Consider the following 23,828-nt stretch of genomic DNA (forward strand, 5'->3'; position numbering starts at 1 on the left):
CCAGGCCTCACCGACCAACATCGATACCCTCGACACCTCTCCTCAGTGCAGCACTCCGTGAAGAAAGGGCTGCCATTCCCCAAGAACTCTTCCAGCACCTGATTTAACGTATGCCTGTGAGAGCTGTCTTCAAGGTTAAGGGTGGCCCATCACCATACTGAATTCCAGCATTACCGGTGGAGGGCTCTATGAACTTGTGAGTCATTTTCAGCCAGGTGTCCGGATTCTTTTGATCACGTAGTGTAGGTAGTAGACACAAGGTTGACAATATACAGGCTGGTCCGTTGATAGTGACCAGGCCAAATATCTCACGAAATAAGCATCAAACGAAAAAACTACAAAGAACGAAACTCGTCAAGCTTGAAGGGGGAAACCAGATGGCGCTATGGTTGGCCCGCTAGAGGTCAAACGGATTTCAAATGCGTTTTTTTTATAGGAAGCCCCATTTTTATTACATATTCGTGTAGTAGGTAAAGAAATATGAATGTTTTAGTTGGACCACTTTTTTCGCTTTGTGACAGATGACGCTATAATAGTCACAAACGTATAAGTACATGGTACCACGTAACATTCCGCCGGTGCGGACATTATTTGCTTCGTGATACATTACCCGTGTTGAAATAGACAGTTTACCAATTGCGGAAAAGGTCGATATCGTGTTGATGTATGGCTATTGTGATCAAAATGCCCATCGGGCGTGTGCTATGTATGCTGCTCGGTATCCTGGACGACATCATCCAAGTGTCCGGACCGTTCGCTGGATACTTACGTTATTTAAGGAAACAGGAAGTGTTCAGCCACATGTGAAACGTCAACCACGACCTGCAACAAATGATGACGCCCAAGTAGCTGTTTTAGCTGCTGTCGCGGCTAATCCGCACATCGGTAGCAGACAAATCGCGCGAGAATCGGGAATCTCAAAAACGTCGGTGTTGAGAATGCTACATCAATATCGATTGCACCCGTACCCTATTTCTATGCACCAGGAATTGCATGTCGACGACTTTGAACGTCGTGTACAGTTCTGCCAACGGGCAAAAGAGAAATTACGGGACGATGACAGATTTCTATTTAGCGACAAAGCGTGATTCACCAATTTCGGTAACGTAAACCGGGATAATATGCGCTATTGGGCAACGGAAAATCCACGATGGCTGCGACAAGTTGAACATCAGCGACCTTGGCGGGTTAATGTATGGTGCGGCATTATGGGAGGAAGGATAATTGCCCCCCCATTTTATCGATGGCAATCTAAATGGTGCAATGTATGCTGATTTCCTACGTAATGTTCTACCGATGTTACTACAAGATGTTTCTCTGCGTGACAGAATGGCGATGTACTTCCAACATGATGGATGTCCGTCACATAGCTCGCGTGCGGTTGAAGCGGTATTGAATAGCATATTTCATGACAGGTGGATTGGTCGTCGAAGCAGCATACCATGGCCCGCACGTTCACCTGATCTGACGTCCCCGAATTTCTTTCTGTGGGGAAAGTTGAAGGATATTTGCTGTCGTGATCCACCGACAACGCCTGACAACATGCGTCAGGGTCATTGTCAATGCATGTGCGAACATTACGGAAGGCGAACTACTCGCTGTTGGGAGGAATGTCGTTACACGTATTGCCAAATGCATTGAGGTTGACGGACATGGTTTTGAGCATTTATTTCATTAATGTTGTATTTACAGGTAATCACGGTGTAACAGCATGCGTTCTCAGAAATGATAAGTTCACAAAGGTACATGTATCACATTGGAACAACCGAAATAAAATGTTCAAACGTACCTGCGTTTTGTATTTTAATTTAAAAAACTTACCTGTTACCAACTGTTCGTCTAAAATTGTGAGCCATGTATTTGTGACTATTACAGCGCCGTCTATCACAAAGCGAAAAAAGTGGTCCAACTAAAACATTCATATTTCTTTACGTACTACACGAATCTGTAATAAAAATGGAGGTTCCTATTTAAAAAAAGAACAGTTGATATCCGTTTGACCTATGGCAGCGCCATCTAGCGGGCCAACCATAGCGCCATCTAGTTTCCCCCTTCAAGCTAGACAAGTTTCGTTCTTTGTAGTGTTTTCATTTGACGCTTATTTCGTGAGATATTTGGCCCGGTCACGATCAATGGACCACCCTGTACAGAAGTTTGGATCCGGCTGTGAGCCGTGCTCGCCTAGCCAAATGTTAAAGCGACCGCTCTCGATAAGCGGGAAATCCGGGTCTGGCACAAATTTTCGTTGTCCTGTCATTGTACGGATGATGGTTGTCCATATTCGGTACTGCTAATGCATTAGTTGGGCATGTATGTGTTGTTACAGAGGAACCAGCCACCTAGATACCTGTGACAATGGCAGCTACGGACAGCGAACCTATACTGAGTGGGCCCAGGGACGACTGGCCCCGCCTCGACGTGCATCTGTCGACGCGCTTGGTTCGCAGTCTTGTTGGCATGGGCGATCGCATAGTGCAGGTAAGCCAGCTTCTGCCTTCATGTAATTACACGAGAACATCGTACCTAACTCTCGACTTATGCTTTACCTACAAAGTTCCCTTGCATACCGAACATTTCTTGTACACTATCTGATTAAAAATATCTGGACACCAATTAATATGAAATGTGTCCACCCTTCACCTTTATTACTGTTTTTACTGTACTAGGGACACTTTCAATGAAGTGTCTAAATGTCAGTGGAGGAACAGCAACCGGCCGCGATGGCCGAGCGGTTGTAGGCGCTGCAGTCCGGAACCGCGCGATTGCTACGGTCGCAGGTTCGAATCCTGCCTCGGGCATGGATGTGGGTGATGTTCTTAGGTTAGTTAGGTTTAAGTAGTTCTAAGTTCTAGGGGACTGGTGACCTCAGATGTTAAGTCCCATAGAGCTCAGAGCCATTTGAACCATTTTTTGGAGCAACAGCATCCCGTTCTTCATCATCCGAAACCAGAGCAGGTGGTGATGTTGGACGCCGAGTTCTGAAAGCAAGACGTCGTTCTACTCATCCAGAGGCGTTCAGTTGGGTTCAGGTCGGGACTCTGTATAGGCTTGTCCATTTCAGGAATGTTATTGTCCACAATCCATTGTAACACAAATGGTTCAAATGGCTCTGAGCACTATGGGACTCAACTGCTGAGGTCATCAGTCCCCTAGAACTTAGAACTAGTTAAACCTAACTAACCTATGGTCATCACAAACATCCATGCCCGAGGCAGGATTCGAACCTGTGACCGTAGCGGTCTTGCGGTTCCAGACTGCAGCGCCTTTAACCGCACGGCCACTTCGGCCGGCCATTGTAACACAGATACTGCTTTGTAAAAAGATGCACTGTCATGCTAGTATAATCAATCATCGTCTGCGAGCTGGTCATCTACCACACGCAGCACACAACGCTGTAAAATGTGTTCAAATGCACCCCGACCACCCCCCCCCCCCCGTCCCCTATACCGTAACACCATCTCCTCCACAATTCACTATTTGCCCATGGCGGCAGGCAAATTCTCCAGACATTCGCCAAACCTGAACCCTCCCATCTGATTGCCAGAAGGCATATTGTGATTCATCCAGACATCCACTGTCCAGCGACGTCACTGTTTCATCAACTCAAGTTTCGCTTAGCGTTGACTACAGAAACGTGTGGTTTATGAAGAGCTGTTCGACTATTGTACCCCATTCTTTAACTCCCTGTGGGCAGTCACTGTGCTGGCGATTGATTCCTTTGGTTCCTTTTATGCCGTTTCTACAAACTTCGCAAAGCTCGACAGTCCCTATCCATCAACACCTCATCCCTGTCTGCTATTGGTCTAGCTGTGGTTGTTCGTTCGCGTTTCCACTTCACAGTTACCTCTCCAGCAGTCGACTTGGGCAGCTTCAGAACGTTTGAAATATCCTCGATGAATTTGTTACTCCGCAGACATCCGGTGACGAGACCACATTTCAAATCAGTGAGCTCTCCTGACCAACTCAAAAAAAAAAAAAAAAAAAAGGCTCTGAGCACTATGGGGCTTAACATCTATGGTCATCAGTCCCCTAGAACTTAGAACTACTTAAACCTAACTAACCTAAGGACAGCACACAACACCCAGTCATCACGAGGCCTGACCAACTCATTCTGCTGTTACTGCCTCCCTACTGAAAACACAATACTCCCTGCATTCGTTTGTATGCTGATACAATAGCTCCATATTTAGCAATTATATGCAACCCCTCGCTCGCAGAAAGTTCCGTACCTAAAGGTTGGAAAATTGCTCAAGTCACACCAATACCAAAAAATGGAAATAGGAGTAATCCGCTGAATTACAGGCCCAAATCACCAACGTTGATTTTCAGTAGGGTTTTGGAACATATACTGTGTTCGAACATTATGAATTACCTCGAAGAAAACGATTTATTGACACACAGTCGCCGCGCGATTGGAGGCGCCATGTCACGAATCGGGCGGCCGCTCCAGTCGGAGGTTCGGGTCCTCTCTCAGGCATGGATGTATGTGATGTCCTTGTCATAAGTTAGCTTAAGTTAGTTTAAGTAGTGTTCAGGACCGATGACCTCAGCAGTTTGGTCCCATAGGAATTCACCTACATTTGAACATTTTTGACAGTCAGCACAGATTCAGAAAACATCGTTCTTGTGAAACACAACTAGCTCTTCATACTCATGAAGTAATGAGAGCTAATGACAGGGGATGTCAAATGGATTTCATATTTTTAGATCTCCAGAAGGCTTTCGACACCGTTCCTCACAAGCATCTTCCAACCAAACTGCGTGCCTATGGAATATCGCTTCAGTTGTGCGACTGGATTCGTGATTTCCTGTCAGAAAGGTCACAGTTCATAGTAATAGACGGGAAGTCATCGAGTAAAACAGAAGTAACTTCCGGCGTTCCCCAAGGAAGTGTTACAGGCCCTCTATTGTTTCTGATCTATATTAACCACATAGGAGACAATCTGAATAGGCCTATTAGATTGTTTGCAGAAGATATTGTCATTTACCGTCTTGTAAAGTCATCAGATGACCAAAACAAATTGCAAAATTATTTAGATAATCTATCTGTATGGTGCGAAAACTGGCATTTGACCCTGAATAAAGAAAAGTGTGAAGTTATTCACTTGAGTATTGAAAGAAATCCGCTAAATTCCGGTTACGCAATAAGTCACACAAATCTGAAGGCTGTAAATTCAACTAAATACTGTGGGATTACAATTACAAACAACCTAAATAGGAACGATCACGTAGATTATGTTGTGGGTAGAGCAAACCAAAGACTTCAATTCATTGGCAGAACACTTAGAAGGTGCAACAAGCCTACTAAAGAGACTGCTCACAACACGCTTGTCCGCCCTATTCTGAAGTATTCCTGTGCGGTGTGGGATCCGCATCAGGTGGGACTGAGGTATGACATCGAAAAAGTTCAAAGAAGGGTGGCTCGTTTTGTACTATCGTGAAATACGGGAAATCGTGCCCACAGACATGATACGTGAATCGGAGTGGCAATCATTAAAGCAAAGTCGTTTTCCAGTGCGACGGGATTTTCTCATGAAATTTCAATCACCAGTGTTCTCCTCCGATTGCGAAAACATTCTGTTGGCACCCACCTACATAGGGAGAAATGATCATCGCGATAATATAAGAGAAATCAGGGCTCACACAGAAAAATGTAAGTGCTCGTTTTTCCCGCGCGCCGTTGAAGAGTTGAACGGTAGAGAGACAGTTTGAAGGTGGTTCATTGAACCCTCTGCCAGGCACTTTATTGTGAACAGCAGAGTAATCACGTAGATGTAGATGTAGATGGCTTTTGCGCGTCTTTTGACATATAGTGGCCAATAAATTACTATATTTATTAAAAAATTAAAGTCTGCACTGTGACTGAAATTAATGTGCTAGATTTATTGTGGAACTGTCAGTACTTTACTAGTTATTGGTTGCTGTCAACTGGATCCGTAACGGTACGGTCCACAGCAGCCAGAGAGGCACTACTACCTGATGTTGATGCCATGGCAATATTTTCATGTCCCGTATCTGTTGATAATGGCGTAAAGAAGGCTTATTTTTGGTGCTCCGTTGTGTACCGCTCTTTTCTGATTTGACCCGAATCTCTTTTAGTCTAAGGTAATACTCTGTCCACTTATATTAACGTGATCACCTGGAAAAACCCTGAATAACCACCTACTACAGTGTGGACACCTGTGAGACGTACAGGAACAGTCAGTGAGGTTCTGCGAGGCACCGACAGGGATGTGGAGCCATGCCGACTCCAACGCCGTGGTCAGTTGGGCTAGGTTTCTCGGTTGAAGATCCGTGGAGCAACAGCCAGATCGAGGTACCCAAAGATTCTCCATTGGGTTTAAATCCAAGAAAATACGGTAAACTCATTCTGGAGCTCCTCTAACCACTCACGTGTACTGCGAAATGTATGAACGGTACATTGTACAACTGGTAGATACCATCGTCCGAGGAAAAACAGACTGCATGTTTGGTGCCCAAGCATAGATGGCTACTTTTTTTGAGCCATTGTGCCTTTCAGAATGACGAGATCAACTAGGAAATGCAACGAAAACATTTCCCAGGCCATAAAGCACCCTCCTCTGGCCTCGATTCTTCTAAGGATTGTTGCAGGGTATTAGCTTTCAGACGTTTCACGCCGTACACGCCAGCGGCCATCTGTTCGATGGAGCATAAAACGTGATTCATAAGGAAAGGCTACCTGTCGCTTTCAGCGGACGTCCAGCTGTGGTAATGGCGTGCAAATTCCAGCCTTCGTCGCCGTTGGAAGGCAGTCAGCGTTTGTGCACGACCCAGGCGCCTGCGGTGGAGCTCCATATGGAGCAATGTCGACTGAACAGTCATTTTAGAGGCAATGTTAGTAGCTTGTTGGTTCATATGGCCGGTCAGTTGCTCGCTCTTACACATCTCTGTAGCCGTTGTTCGCGCCCGTCATCTACGGCCAGTGGCACTCTGCAGTTGCCACAGCGCCGGATTCAGATAGCGCCATTTTGGGTGGATGACATACTTACCCAAGGTGGCCCTCGAACAGTTAGCAAACTTAGCCGTTTCGGAAATGTTTCCACTCTCGGCCCGAATACCAATGATTATGCTCTTTCAGATCTCAAATATATCGCTCCATTTCCTCATTATGATCACGAGTGCACTGTTTTCTACGTCCCCCCAGATATGCTTTATATACCCTCCACTGATAGTACTGCAACCTGACCTCTGTGAATGGTTATTGCACGTTGACGTCTAATATAGACCGGGATGACATTAATGTGACTGGACTGTGATTTTGGACTGTGGATTATTGTTAGCAAAATTGATAAGTGTGTACAAATTGTCCCTTATGTTTAACAGTTTTCATTGCTACTAAACTCCATGTGGCTGTTCTTTTATTTCGTCCACCGTCAGGATTTGGTTGCCGAAGTCTTCTTCATCTTCACCCACCCAATCACGGATATACTCCATGGTTTTAGTTCCAAATTAACTCGAAAATCTGAATATTCTATTCCTTTAACACCATACCATATTGTAGTACTCCGGGCAGAAGCACCGGCTTCGTTGATAAAATCCAATCTCATTTTGCCTTCTAAACTTAACGATTTATATTTACTTCTAACACTCGAACTGGTTACTGTATTATATCGTGCAACAAAAATGGATCAAATGGCTCTGAGCACTATGGGACTTAACATCTCAGGTCATCAGTCCCCTAGAACTTAGAACTACTTAAACCTAACTAACCTAAGGACATCACACACATCCATGCCCGAGGCAGGGTTCGAACCTGCGACCGTAGCGGTCGCGCGGTTCTAGACTGAAGCGCCTAGAACCGCTCGGCCACGTATCGTGCAATACTTTAATATACTTATAAGCGTCTGAGATAGAATTCAATCCAACTTGTCATGTGGGCATCAGTACTCGGGCACAGTAGGCTTTGACTTTTTTACGTGCTTGTTATCAACAATGATACACATGTTCAAAATTTTCTGTAAATGAGCAAATTTCACTTCGAGATAAAAAGAATTATCGCGAATTCCAAATTAGTGAATCCGAATCAGCGACGGTTTATTGTATATGAAAGTAAGTCCGAAGAGGAAAAACCACGAAATGATTTGGGATTTTTCACATGCAGATAGAATTAAAGTTCAGTATTTATGTTGTACAGTAAAGAAATAGGAAAAAATAACTGTTCAGTAACAGAACAGAAGGACCCAGTCTGCTGTTGCCCGATCTCTGCCACAAGTAGCAGTGTATTTTATAGCTTGCACTCACACAATTAGTTAGCTGTCTACTACGGTAGACCATGAAGGTTTTCAAGCTAGAGGTATTATCCTATTTCAAGAGTTTTTCAAATAAACGACAACCTTATATCTTTGTAAGTTCTCCATCATCAGTAGAACTTTGTAGAGTGACTTTCGATTTCTTAACATAGCACGGAATTATCCCCATGGTTCCCTCCAGAGTAACTCATACCAGAGCGTGCTGAAAAGTAAGCCTCCGAACTTTTATGTAAGAACTCTTTAAGTTTTTTAAATAAAAAAACGTTGTTAGCATTCTACATATTTATTCTTCATGTCTACATGTTTGCAGCCCTCTGCCGCTAGAGGGCTCCGAATGTTAGCGTGTAACGTAGTGGTGTGTAAAGCTACTATGCCGGTGCGTGAAAAGCAGCGTGCTGCAATCGAGTTTGGAATTCGAAGAGTTCCTCCACATACGGAGCACCCTCTCCTTGAGCATGAGAATGTCAGACCACAGACATAAGTGGCGTGACATCTGCACATTTCGACGCCACGGATCCACTGTCACCGATCACATACAGTCTCGACTTGACCCCATCCGATTTTCATCTGTTTGCAAAACTTAACACCTTCGAAGACTTCACCTGAATAGAGATCAATCAATGTAGGCAGAGGTGATGTTGTGACTCTCAACAAAGTCAAACATTCTGCAGTGACATTATCAACAGCCTGGTCTCATGTCGGGAGAACAATGTGTTCGTGACCAGGGTGACTGTTGAAAAATAATAATTTTGAGATGAAGAATAAAGATGTGGACTGTTAACAACGTTCGTTTTTTTTAAAAAGTTGTAAGGGTTTTCACATAAAACATCCGGAGGCCTTACTTTTCAGGACTCTCTCGTAGATTTGCTAAGACCTCTCAAACTGCTGTGGGCGACTGTGTATGCATTTCCACCTAGAGAACTCTAACATGGGGTCACAAAGCAGGTGTTATTCATAACAGTTGTAGCATACAGTGACATGAGATTATTTTATGTTGCATCTGAGTAAATTGTCGCACAACCAATTCATATTATTCACCTGTGGCCTCCATGTAATTCTTCTCGATATCAAAGAAGCCAGAAAAGAGGCTGAGCTGTTGCGTGAGAAATTTTGAATATTATTCTACCTATGATAGACAAATTACATGCCTATACTTCCATTAACAGAGTAGTCTCCCTTTTCAATCTTATAGATTTGCTGAATATTTTCTCAGTGTCACATACCCACAACTCAATGTTCTTCTTCCTGTGTATCAAGCTCATTGCACAGGCATGGTGGCTGCACTGGAGGCGGTAGGCAGAGTTCGCCCTCTCCTCTCCACTCTACATCTCCCTGTGGATGCCTGTGTGTGGCGTGTCTTCTGTCCAATCTCTGTTACCGCTAAAAAAAATTACAAACAATAATACCAAATTTAGAAAAACTCTTGGTGGTTCAGCCTTTTAACATATTACTGAGATGGGTCTGCTGGGGTAGCATGTTCAAATGAAATTTACTACAAGTGAGAAGGGATCTTGTCTTTATCTTACATTTAACAAAGGTAGTTATCAGTCGTAACAGTAACGTCATAGCAGACATTCACTCCCATATTCTTACAGTCTTCTCAGTCAGATGTAGTTAATTCTTGTACGATGTCCTCCCTCCACTTCCTACAGTTCCCTGGAGAAGACATATTCAGTGACTGGTTTTTATGCCCCGACCACTACTTTATTAACTAATCGTGAACAAATGGAATACCTTCATACTTCGAAAAAACACTGCTTATCCTGGTTCGTACTGTCAAAATCCTCCACCTCCTGTTAATATAGTTTAACAACGAAAAATAATGAACAGTGTCGAACGTTCTACGTTCTTAGGTGTATATATTGATGAAAATGTAAAGTGCAAAAGCCTGAAAGTAAACTTGCTAAAACATTTAGGTTTAGATACTTCTGCATCTTAATAAATCACAGCTTTTGGAACGTAGAAATTAGTAATTTAATACACTGTGCAGTTTTTATTCACTGATGTCCCATGAGACAGTATTATTTCGTATCTCCTCACCTAAGCCAAATTATTCACGTCACAAAAGAAAGTAATTCGAATTATGTGCGGGGTTCGCAGACGTACATTTTATAAGTGCCACTTTAAGAAATTTTGAGTATTACCCACAGCCACATAACACAAGGTGGTTATAATTAAACTTTGGCTACTCGAGCCCGCGTATACTATAAACTATTTACCAAATCAGTTCCCAACTGTATAGGAATAACGATCAGACAGCGCGCTGCAGCATTTGCATTGTTAGTAATGTTAGTGTCATGATTTGCCATTAGGTGCCGGTACTAGTACGGCGACGTATCTACATATACATCCATACTCCGCAAGCCACCTGACGGTGTGTGGCGGAGGGTAGGGTTGAAAAGCAAAAATCAGTGTTTTACATTAAAACAACAGCAATAGTTCTGCTCTTCGCGAGTATCGGTGCATTAAAGAAATACGCAGAGGTCCTCTTTCCGAACCAGCGTTGAAGAACATAATTCGGAAGTTAGCTGGCGATTTGGGAATTATTCATGGAAGACGCCGACGATCAGTTGCGCCAAAGATTGCTTAAAAAATTGCTGTTGGCACGGCTGAGAACGCTGGATCAATTTGCGACCTTCAAGCAGTGCACTAGCTTTGTCATGATAGCTGAACATTCGATAGCCCACTGTTTCGGGCAGCAGTATAGCAATCTCTAGTGCGGTTCCAGGCTGTCGTGGATGCAAATGATCGTCACATTGAGCAATGTTTGTGAGCTGAAAAATAAATGTGGTACACAATTTACAAGTTTTACCCTCTCTTGTCGAAATTGAAATGTTTCTTCCAAAGGTTCATTTGTTATTTCTCTTCCGTATATCCTTACAAACTTTGCCACAAAGTTACTAAGTCGTGTGTAATATCCACGCCCATATTTTATTCAGAATAATATTCACGACAGCATTGTGTGTGGAATATGAAAAAACATTCTCATGGTATTAACAAAAAGGCATTCATCGTTAGTAAAATAATAAATATGTATGGTCAATGACATAATTTAATATTTTGTAAAAAATTATATCTCAGACAATACCCATGGAAAAAGATAATGAAAATCTCAATCATTTGTTATCTGTTATGGAATAATCCTCCTCCTTTTCGAACTGTTGTACTGATAGGATGTGACTAATGTCTGGTAACACAGACGTCTGTAAAAAAATGTGTTATGTTACTAATTAGATATTTCAAAACTAGAGTTTATGTGTCATTGAAATGAATCTTTGTTTGGAGTTTTATTTCAGAGTGATTCTCGACCTATATAAATGTTAAGTTTCCTGATAAGCTACAAAGGAGCGCGGCCATTAGCGCTATTGATGTACAGCGCGGTTTATTAGTAAATGCTGAATAATAAGCGATTAACATTGAGAAATGTTTTCAAATGTTAATGTATGTAGTGTAGGTACAAATAGGTTTAATATATATTATATGTTAGTAGTGAAACAGGGGTTGAAGTAGATTGTCTTATGTTTGCCGCCATCTTAGTGAAATATTGCAGCGGCAGTTTTAAATCCATTTTCTATACAGACATAAATGTTGGTGGTCATAATTGCGATAATAATTGTGTATTGGATGTCCAAAACCCACTCTGAGGTAATAAATTCCAGTTAGACTGTGAATAATCTCTGTAGTGAACTTCTATGAATGCAAAAAGCATCTTACGTGATACAAATTCTTATATGCTGATGTAGGAAGCCTGGTTATTTCGCAATAACTTTTATGAAATATTGTGACAGAAAAAATACATTAGTGTTGTGTGCGTGTGGTATTGTGTGACGAAACTGTTCATTTTGCTTAAAGAAAAGTGTTGCCACCTCCAATAACAGTAGCGTTAAATTCGATAAACGATCTGCATCTAGTAAAAAGACTATTATACAACAGCACTGAAAATTACTAAAAATCATTACTTCATTACTCTTGTTTAGTTCAGATTACTTATCATATATTTAGCTTGTTTGCTGGTTGTATATGATTACTTTTGTGCATGAAATTAGTGCCATTTACACTGCTTGACAGACAACATTGCTACACGTTCCCAGGTGGAGATTTCTTTAACAAAATAACGATCATTAGCCGGGAAAAGCAGTGATTAAATAAAGCTTCAAGTTACATTAATAGTAAGTAACTAGTTTCATTGTAATATTGCTGTAATTTTTCAAAACGCAATCAAACCGCAATACTCGCACGCCACACTTACAATTACTCATTTGTTATGTGGACTCTCTCAAATAGCTAAACTTTAATTATAACTATTCTGTAAATTCTCTCATGAAATTTCTTTTTAACAATCCCTTGCGGTTTGGAAGTGGTTTTCACAAATAGGTGCAAAATGATATCCATGAATCTCCAGCCAATCTAGCTTTCTTACAGAAAGAAGTGAAATACGGGTAAAAAACTCTGATAATCTGTCCATGGAAATAGCATGCATAATAAATAACACCATTATTTACAAATGCAGAATAACATTGTTTCTCACTAATAACTCCGAATTATTAAAGAGAAACAAATAATTACACACATGTAAATGTCAGCATTTAGTAGTTCAAAATAGTCAGATTTTTGTTATTTGGCAAGCAAAGTAACTGACAATGGCTGAAGTGGTAAAATGGAAATGTCGTGTGGCTAGGGCCTCCCGTCGGGTAGACCGTTCGCCTGGTGCAGGTCTTTCGATTTGACGCCACTTCGGCGACCTGCGCGTCGATGGGGATGAAATGATGATGATTAGGACAACACAACACCCAGTCCCTGAGCGGATAAAAGAAGTGGTGAGAATATAAAATGAAGACTGGTAATAGCCAGAAAAACCTTTCTGAAAAAAAGATGTATTTATTGCCATCCAATTTAGAAATAAGTTGGGGAGTCTTTTGCGGAGGTATTTGTCTGGAATGTAGCACTGTACGGTTGTCAACCACGGACAATAAAAAATTCGCAAAAAGGAAATAGCAGCTTTGGAAATGTAGTTTTAAAGAAGGACGCTGAAGATTAGGTGGGTAAATTGGGTAATGCGGAAATACTGAATCGAGTTGGGAAGAACAGGAATGAATGACTTAGACTAAAAGAAGGAATCAGTTGATAGGACACACACTCTGGCACCAAAGAATCGTTAATTTTGTAATGGAGGGAAATGTTTCGGGAGTGGGCGGGGGTAAAGCAGCAAGCAAGTGTAGGTATACGTAGGCTGCAGGAGTTATGCAAATTTGAAGCGGCTTGCACAAGGTAGAGTTGGGTGGAGGGCTGCATCAAGCAAGTCTTCGGATTGATGATCATGACAACAACAAAATGTAACCTTTTCTCCAACTTACGCATTATACATCATGATGTTCATCGTCAATAAAATCTATAGAAGATGCAAAATAGTAGGTAACGCCAGCGGAAGAGTATCTACTAACTAGCTGCAAGAACGTATCCAGGTTTCGAGTCTGGTACGGGCTACTGTTTACCTGTCTCTCTCTCTCTCTCTCTCTCTCTCTCTCTCTCTTTCTCTCTCTCTCTCTCTCTCCCTCCCTCCTCTCTCCCTCTCTCCCTCCTTCCCTCCTTCACCCCCCTCCCCTCCCCCTCCCTCCCCCGCCCATCGCAGCAAATATTACTTTTACTTGCGGTCACCGACACTTTTAACGTTTCACACAAGCCAACGATTTTAATAATGACAATAAAATATGACCTATTATATAAAATATTAGTTAATTCACTCCGAAGCCATGGAAGCACTGCAAATCGGAAGAAACGATGAACAAAAAATTAAATTTTTAGCAATGCAGGAAACAAGATTTCCTGGTGAGAATACCATGGATTTTTGAAATTAGAGACTGCCAAAAAATAGACAAAATAACTCATAAAAATACACCCTACCTAGGAGTTGCATTCGCGGTTTCACGATACATTCTTAGTTACATAATGAAGGCAAATAATGTAACAACATATTAAGGACAATATGTTTGAAACGTACAAATAAAATTTGCACAGTAATTAATGTTAATATGCCGATCAACCAAGAAATAAAACAAACCCAGTAAAAGCAAATAATTCATGAGAAGTGGTAGAAAATGTAATTTTCAAAATTTCACAAAATCACATGAAAATTCTAATTGGCGATTTTATTGGAGACTTGGGGAAAGGGAGAATATGACTGGCGATTTCTTCTTATAGTTGACCATGAACGAAGAGAACAGAGATCTCACTAGGTTCCTTTGGTATCGTGTTGAACAAACTGATGTGATAACATATCGCTTCAAACGTTAGCCATTTGGACTTCGGCCAGGCTCATTCCTTTTGTCAGCTGCTATAAGGGAGCTAACAGCACTAAATAGTGATAAATATCCACGAGTGTCAGTACTCATTGACATTTCTATATTCATAGACTACACTGTAGCTAGTGTGAGAACGTGACGATGCTTCAACAGCTTATCATGAAATGACAGCACTATCACTGCAAATAAGCCTTCCACTTTCCAAAGGGGTGACTAATTCAAAATAACTGAAGCCAACAAAGTATGCCAAAGACCCAGGAACCAAGTCCACAATGCAAACCGGAAATCAATCTCAGTACAGAAGATGACTCTACTGCCTACCAAAATATAACGGAAGCCCTGACAGACAAACTGGCAACCAAGAGAAACGTTCTTCGACCAGCCGCTCAGTTTTATGACCCCCTTGGTCCGTTCGTACCCATTGGGATTGTTGCTGAGCTTGTCTTTCAAGATCTTGCACGTGGTTGGCACTCTTGGGCCTCGAAATTTCATCATTTATCATCTTTGTGCATTACCCGATGGATAGCTATGAGAGACACAAGACTCTACTGAAGTGCATGAGCACCTGAAAGATCCTATTGTACTATCCTGTATGTAAGGACAACTACTGAAGTCGTTTACAGAGCACGCATTGTTTGCAAGAAGAACATGCTGCCTCCAACAAGAAGGTAGCCCTACCTAGGTTGGAATTTCTTGGAGCATTGTTTGGCTTACGACTCTTTCGTTGCTTTTGCTACGAAACAGGGTTTGATGCCAACAAAGCTACTCTGTGGAGCATCTCAACAGTCACCTTAGAGTGGGAACAAAATGACCCATGCAAATGGAACACTTTCATTTGCAGAACTAGTAGCCTCCACAACGTTAAGTCAATGGAGGCACTGTTCTGGAAATCAAAAACCCGCAGATCATCTCACATGGGGACTTGAAGCAGACCTACCAGTAACACTTGGCATCTGGCTTTCAGAAGACAAACAGTCATGGCCGCTTGACATTCCAGCTCCACCTAAATCAGTGCAGAAGCCAAAACCCGGAAAAATGCACTCTGATCACCATCACGGATCCCCTGTTCAACATTCCAAAATCTAGTTCCTATGAGTGAACATTGCACGTTACTGCTCTTGTATTTCGAATTATTGAGACCACGAAGAATAAGTTTAGAAATACTGGTAATTTGAGTCCTCTGGAGTTACAAAACGGCCATACACACCAGTTCTGAAAAGTGCAAGGCGAGCTGTTCCATGCCTAGCTCTCAGCATCGCGTAAGGGAGAACAGTTACCCAAAGAATCGAAAATTGCTAGATACAATACTTTCCTGTCGGATGGCGTGATTCGGGTGGGTAGTAACCTACAATCGGCTGCACCGTCCAACTCAGAGAACTAGCCAATTGCAGTGGACGGACGTCGTCATTTCACTGAGTTTCTCATCAAACACATGCATATAATACTGCATCAAATTGATGGACGCATTGTTATTGGAGAACTGGGGAAAGAATTCTGGATTTTGCAAGAACAAGGTATTCGGAGAGTTCTTCGCTCTTGTTTGCCCTCTAAATAATATACAGTCGTCGATATGAAGAAATGGAGACTCTACTAACACTGGACAGAGTTCAACTTGCAACACCATTTGCAGAACAGGCAATGATATCGCTGGACCATTATATGCTAAAACTGGACACCATGTCAAGATATTGTATATGGTCCTATTCATGTGCGCCACAACACATGCAATTCATGTTGAACTTGTCGTCAATACGTCCACCGGTAGACTTCTGACATACAGTAGTACTGTGCTCACCATGGAATCATCTGGAAGTGACCGCCATGGGCGGTTTGATGGCGAGGCTGATAGGAACATCTGATAGGTTCCATCAAGCGTTATCTGAGGAAGGTGCTTGGTCGACATCGAGTGGATGAAGAGAGCCTTAACACCATTTTGATAGGTATAGAAGCTGCAGTGAACTCAAGACCCATCACTCAAGGAGAGATTGATATGGCACTGACACCAGCTCACTTCTTAAATGGTGGTAAACTGATAACCATTCCATGTAGGCCAGAACCAGTAACTGGAACGAATCTTGAAATGGAGTTCTAAGGCAAAAGATCAATGACGATATTTGACGTAGGTGGAAAAAGGAGTACCTCCTGCTACTAAGAAGCTACCATAAGGTGCTTCAAGAAGGAAACAAGGAGTTGGGAATGTTTTACTTCAGGAGGATATTAAATCACAATTATTGGTGAAAAGACCCGTGATGAAAGAGGTGTGGCATGGCAGAGATGACAAAGTAAGATGCATCATTCTCCGGCAGCCGGATCGCACCAACATCTGTCGACCAGTCCAGCTTTTCATCCACCTTTACGTAGACCATGGTGGCGAGAATGCTGGGATTAAGTGATTCCTACGCTATATGTTGGTGTTGTTCAGAAAACTGTAGACTGTACTGCCCTCTGCAGCGAGTACATATAACTGAAAATGTATTGGGCGCTGTGAACAAATTTGTGAACCGAAGTTACTGTGTTGAATTCCTTTGAAATACTAGTATTAGCAACATTAATAAGTCTTACGACACTTATTATCCAGTCTGTGGATCTTTATCGCTAACGACATTTCTTGGTTTACCAATATTTTAAAAGAAATCTTTCTTCATAACTTTTTATAGCATAGACTGTACTTTTCCTTAGAGGATATGCTTTTACGTATTTTGATAAGACGTTCAGTGCCACTAACACGTATATAAACCCTCCTTTAGCTGAGCTCAGAGTAATAATGTACATGCGCTTTGTCATCTACGTAGGTTGGAACTTAAATAGTGGCAACTATTTATTCACAACCGATACAAGAGAGTTACTGTCCTTCAGAGTAGTCACCAGCGTTGTGCAGAACCCGTTGCCAGCGATGTGGAAGGCGTAGTATACTGTTAGCAGAGCCTCTTCTGTTGATGGTGCGAATGGAGCGGTCTACTGCCTGTCGAATCTCTGGAACAGTTCTGAAGCGAATGTCACGAAGTGGTTCCTTCATCTTCGGAATCAAATCAAAGTCGCAAGGACTTAAGTCCGGGGAGTACGGTGGATGGTACAGTACCTCCCAGTCCCATCGACTGAACAGGGTAGCACAGCTTGCGCTGTATGCGCCCGCGCATTGTCGAGCAAAATGATGGGTTGGTTGCGCAGAAAGTGTCGCCGCTTCTTTCGCAAAGCTGGTTGCACGTGATGCTCCAAAAACGATCAGCTTTAATCATCTTCAAACTGGAGTCATCAGCTTGTTCATTCCTCATATCCTGTAGAGTCCTTTTCAAATAAATTTTAAATGGAATATACCTGATAACTGATGTACTGATGTATTTACCATTGCAAAGTAATATCTATACAGACTGCCAATATAGAGAGCACATCTGCTATGATGTTTCCTTTCCCTAGTTGGTATTTTACTTCAAAACTATATTTTTGTAACGTCAGTGCCCACATGTTAAGTCTACCGCGAGTCAATCGACAATCGTGTTAGAACGACAAGGCTTTAAGCGCCATATTAATTAGAATCTTTCTAAGAGTTTGATTATTATTTTATTGAGTTGATTGATTTACCTCTAGTACTACCACTTTTACTACTTTGTATTTTCATCATCTTATTGACTTTTTATTTGCTCTTACTTTTTGTTTCTCTCATTCTTTCATCGTTTGAAGTGCACCTTTGTTGCCTCTAACGTGCTAACAAGGACTGTTCATAGGTAAATATCGCTCCAACTCATACAGCGAGTGAGGATAGTTTCAGGTAATCAATGAAAATGAGAAATTACATTCGTTTTTAGTACTGACTTACATTTTCTTGTCTCGAGTTTGCTAGTAGAGGTCAGCGTTAAACTCCATCAACAAAGTAAGCGTGATTAATAGTTGGACCACAGCTTATTGACGTGTGCCAATTCAGGACTTGAAAATGCGTCGTCTTCTGCATTTCAGTGATTAGTCACTTAGTCAGCTGTCGACAGAATGTCGCGTTCATATCATACCTGTGAGCAGTAGCTCCCAGCATTGCTCCACGTTATATGTAACAAGGTGTCAGCACTTGAGAAGTGACCCACTGTGTTTGCATGTCACCTTTAACACTTTGCAGACCAAGCCCGATCATAAGTCTGGCCGCAACTTCGTGTTAAAAAGTTGGCAGATGAGTATGGGTCGGTCCATGATTTTCTTGATATGCAAACCACCTATCACTTGAGAGCTGGACTCATTTCGTATGAGAAAAATTTACGGATATGTCGCTCTCTGTCCCTTGACTGGTGCTGCCTTCTTTCCTCAATTACTAGGATTATTTCGAAAAAAATTTTAGCGAAAGCAGTAGCTACTGTCTCGAATGGCTGAGTCAATATGATCGCGTTGACGTAATTTCGTGCTTGTGCTCATTAGGTTTGACAGTTTGCTGTAATACTGTTACAAATACACATAAAAAAATGCATTGCATCACATCGGTTCTAAAAGTTCCGAAACCTGTTCAGAAAATTGGAATATATATCAACATAAATTCATTTCCGCCCTTTTTATTGCTCATGAAAACCACAAATTGCATGTTGTACCACCATACAGCGAGACCTTCAGAGGTGGTGGTCCAGATTGCTGTACACACCTGGTACCTCTAATACCCAGTAGCAAGTGCTCTTGCATTGATGCATGCCTACATTCGCCGTGGAATATTATCCACAAGTTCATCAAGGCACTGTTGTTCCAGATTGTCATTCCTCAACGGCGATTCAGCGTAGATCCCTCAGAGTGGTTGGTGGGTCACGTCCATGAACAACCCTTTTGTATCCATCCCAGGCATGTTCTATAGGGTTCATGTCTGGAAAACATGCTGGCCACTCTAGTCGAGCGACGTCGTTATCGTGAAGGAAGTCATTCACAAGATGTGCACGATGGGGCTCGAATTGCCGTCCATGAAGACGAGTGCCTCGCCAACATGCTGCCGATATGGTTGCCCTATAGGTCGGAGGATGGCATTCACGTATCGTACAGCCGTTACGGCGCCTTCCAGAACCACCAGCGGCGTACGTCGGCCCCACATGATGCCACCCAAAAACAGCAGGTGGAGGTTCACCTTGCTGCACTCTCTAGACAGTGTGTCTAAGGCGTTCGACCTGACCGGGTTGCCTCCAAACAGGTCTCCAACGAAGAAGGCAAATGCAACACTCATCGGTGAAGAGAACGCGATGCCAATCCTGAGCGGTCCATTCGGCATGTTGTTAGGTCCATCTGTACCGCGCTGCATTGTGTCGTGGTTGCAAAAATGGATCTCGCCATGGATGTCGGGAGTGAAGTTGCGCGTCATGCAGCCTGTTGCGCACAATTGGAGTCGTAACACGAACAGCATTAGTCAAAATTATTAGAGAGAAGGTCAGAGTTGGCCGTAATATTGATGATTTATTGACAGCAAAGTCGATTTTCAATCGCATAGTGATCATCTTCAGTGCTATGGTGTACAAATTAAACTCATAGGCACTGGTGACAAGTTATTATCAGTAACCAAAGGATATGAAACGATCACAATGTGATCGTTTCATATGCTTTGGTTACTGATAATAACTTGACACCAGTGCCTATGAGTGATCGTTTCATAAGCTTTGGTTACTGATAATAACTTGACACCAGTGCCTACGAGTTTACTTTGTACACCACAGCACTGAAGATGATCACTATGCGATTGAAAATCGACTTTTCTGTCAATAAACCATCAATATTACGGCCAACTCTGACCTTCTCTCTAATTTCACGTATATGGTCGTTGTGCACACAGCACTCTATGGAGTCGCCAATCAAATATTCACGTTGTGGCGTTGCTGTCAGGGTTCCTCCGAGCCATAATCCGTAGGTAGCGGTCATCCACTGCAGTAGTAACCCTTGGCGGCCTGAGTGAGGCATGTCATCGACATTTCCTGTCTCTCTGTATCTCCTCCATGTCCGAACAACATCGCTTTGGTTCACTCCGAGAAGCCTGAACACTTCCCTTGTTGAGAGCCTTTCCTGGCACAAAGTAACAATGCAGACGCGATCGAACTGCGGTGTTGGCCATCTAGGCATGGTTGAATTACAGACAACACGAGCCGTGTATCGCTTTCCTGGTGGAATGACTGGGACTGATCGGATGTCGGGCACCCTCTGTGTAACAGGCGCTGCTCGTGCATGTTTGTTTACATGTTTTGGCGGGGTTTAGTAACATCTCTGAACAGCCAAAAGGACTATGTCTGTGATACAATATCCACAGTCAACGTCTTTTATCAGGAGTTCTGGAACCGGGGTGATGCAAAACTTTTTTTGATGTTTGTACATCACGTTCACTGCGTGAGCAAGACATTTTGTGCTCTCGTTACTCTGGAAAATACGTGAATTACATATGTGCCAATAACGCTTTACATAGCAGCATAAATGGCAGGTTTCCTAGACCCTATAGTCTTGTAAGTGGCCAGTCTCCGAAGTATTAACCGATTGGCAGCTGATGTGAGAACACCTTAGTGGCAAGTGACTGACGTTAAGTAGCAACTACACTACTGGCCATTAAAATTGTTATACCAAGAAGAAATGCAGATGATAAACGAGTATTCATTGGACAAATATATTATACTAGAACTGACATGTGATTACGTTTTCAAGCAATTTGGGTGCATAGATCCTGAGAAATCAGTATCCAGAACAACCACTTCTGGCCGTAATAACGGCCTTGATACGTCCGGGCATTGAGTCAAACACAGCTTGGATGGGGTGTACAGGTATAGCTGCCCATGCAGCTTCAACAAGGTACCACGGTTCATCAAGAGTAGTGACTGGCGTATTGTGACGAGCCAGTTGCTCGGTCACCATTGACCGGACGTTTTCAATTCGTGAGAGATCTGGAGAATGTGCTGGCCAGGGTAGCAGAACATTTTCTGTATCCAGAAAGGCCCGTACAGGTCCTGCAACATGAGGTCGTGCATTATCCTGCTGAAATGTAGGGTTTCGCAGGGATCGAATGAGGGTAGAGCCACGGGTCGTAACACATCTGAAATGTAACGCCCACTGTTCAAAGTGCCGTCAATGCGAACAAGAGGTGACCGAGACGAGTAACCAATGGCACCCCATACCATCACGCCGTGTGATACGCCAGTGTGGTGATGACGAATACAAGCTTCCAATGTGCGTTCACCGTGATGTCGCCAAACACGGATGCGACCATCATGATGCTGTAAACAGAACCACGATTCATCCGAAAAAATGACGTTTCGCCATTCTTGCACCCAGATTCGTCATTGAGAACACCATCGCAGGCGCTCCTGTCTGTGATGCATCGTCAAGGGTAACCGCAGCAATGGTCTCCAAGCTGATAGTCCATGTTGCTGCAAACGTGGTCTAACTGTTCGTGCAGATGGCTGTTGTTGTTGTGTTGGCAGAAGAGCCAACACCGTGTTACGAGAGGAGGCCGAAATGCACGCGTTTAGCTAACGCAGGCTGGCGTGAGGAGGGAACGACTATACTGACGTGAGGTCTGGAACATGACAAGGAATTAGAATTCAGAAAGCGGACGTAATTAGTTTCACACTTAACTTTAATTCATTAATGATGAACGTCGCTCTTGACGGTACATGATTCACAATATTATCTGTTCAGAATACATTCTTGAAGAATATGGCGCCTTGCTAGGTCTTAGCAAACGACGTAGCTGAAGGCTATGCTAAACTGTCGTGTCTGCAAATGAGAGCGTAAGTAGTCAATTAACCATCGCTAGCAAAGTCGGCTGTACAGCTGGGGCGAGTGCTAGAGAGTCTGCACTAGGCCTGCCGTGTGGCGGCGCTCGGTCTGCAATCACTGATAGTGGCGACACACGGGTCCGACGTATACTAACGGATCGCGACCGATTTAAAGGCTACCACCTAGCAAGTGTGGTGTCGGGCGGTGACACCACAGTTGTCTTACAAACGTCCCCATCTGTTGACTCACGGATCGAGACATGGTTGCACGATCCGTTACAGCCATGCGGATAATATGCCTGTCATCTAGACTGCTAGTGATACGAGGCCGTTGGGATCCAGCACGGCGTACCGTATTAACCTCTTGAACCCACCGATTCCAGATTCTGCTAACAGTCATTGGATCTCGACGAACGCGAGCAGCAATGTCGCGATACGATAAACCGCAATCGCAATAGGCTACAATCCGACGTTTATCAAAGTCGGAAACGTGATGGTACGCATTTCCCCTCCTTACACGAGGCATCACAACAACGTTTCACCAGGCAACGCCGTTCAACTGCTGTTTGTGTACGAGAAATCTGTTGGAAACTTTCCTCGAGTCAGCACGTTGTAGATGTCGCTACCGGCGCCGACCTCGTGTGAATGCTCTGAAAAGCTAATCATATGCATATCACAGCATCTTCTCCCTGTCGGTTAAATTTCGCGTCCGTAGCACGTCATCTTCGTGGTGCAGCAATTTTAATGGCCAGTAGTGTAATTTCATTGGACGGGTTCTCAGACTGGCTTACACAGCAGCAGCCGCGTGGAATAATTCTGAAGAAACTGCAGCAGAGTGCGTGCTCGCAGGTGTACCCAGAGGCTGGAGGTGGGGCCCAGGAGTTGAGCGCTCACAGGCTGCTGCAGCGCGCGGCCGCGGAGGACTCGGTGCTGCGAGTCGGCGCCGGCGAAATGGTGGTGGCCTGCTGCAGCTGGAGCCCGCACCTCGCGCCGCTGATGCTGGCAACAATCGCGCGCGACGCCATCTTCGTCCCTCTCAACCCGGACCAGCCCACAGGTGAGTTCGCCTCCAGGCGCTAAGCGGAAAACGAGGGAGCTGAGGAGACTCATTAAATAAACGATCTAAAACAGCTTCCATTCATAACCAATAACGAAAGTGTTAGCACCGACGGCAGAAAAGATTTATAACGACAAATTAATGATTGACGGAACTGATTCCCTATGGTACACAAAACAGGTCAGAACGTTGTTGCAGGAGCAACGAAAACAGCTTGCCAAATGTAAAAGAATGCAAAATCCCCAAGATTGGCGAAGTCTTACAAAAGTTCAAAATTTGGCGCAAACACCGAAACAGATGCTTTTAGTAGACTCAACAACCAAACTCTGTTTTGAAGTCTAGCAGAAAATCAGAGAGATTCTGGTCATATGTGAAATACACCATCGGAAAAACAATTTATTCACTTTGCGACAGCGGTCTAAGGCGCTGCAGTCATGGACTGTGTGGCTGGTCCCCGCGGAGGTTCGAGTCCTCCCTCGGGCATGGGTGCGTGTATTTG

At 43.3% G+C, this 23,828-nt stretch overlaps 1 protein-coding gene across 1 annotated transcript in view; it reads left to right on the plus strand.

Moving 5' to 3' along the window:
- The window catches only part of LOC124804999 (4-coumarate--CoA ligase-like 5), a 166,744-nt gene that overhangs the window by 62,153 nt on the left and 80,763 nt on the right, over positions 1–23,828 (plus strand). Inside the window, exons 2-3 of the mRNA XM_047265396.1 lie at positions 2,327–2,478; positions 23,122–23,329. Coding sequence (XP_047121352.1) covers positions 2,356–2,478; positions 23,122–23,329 — 331 coding nt within the window. The 5' untranslated portion in view covers positions 2,327–2,355. The remainder of the gene's footprint in view (positions 1–2,326; positions 2,479–23,121; positions 23,330–23,828) is intronic.

This window comes from Schistocerca piceifrons, chromosome 7, assembly GCF_021461385.2.
Source record: "Schistocerca piceifrons isolate TAMUIC-IGC-003096 chromosome 7, iqSchPice1.1, whole genome shotgun sequence".
NCBI classification, from domain to species: Eukaryota; Metazoa; Arthropoda; class Insecta; order Orthoptera; family Acrididae; genus Schistocerca; species Schistocerca piceifrons.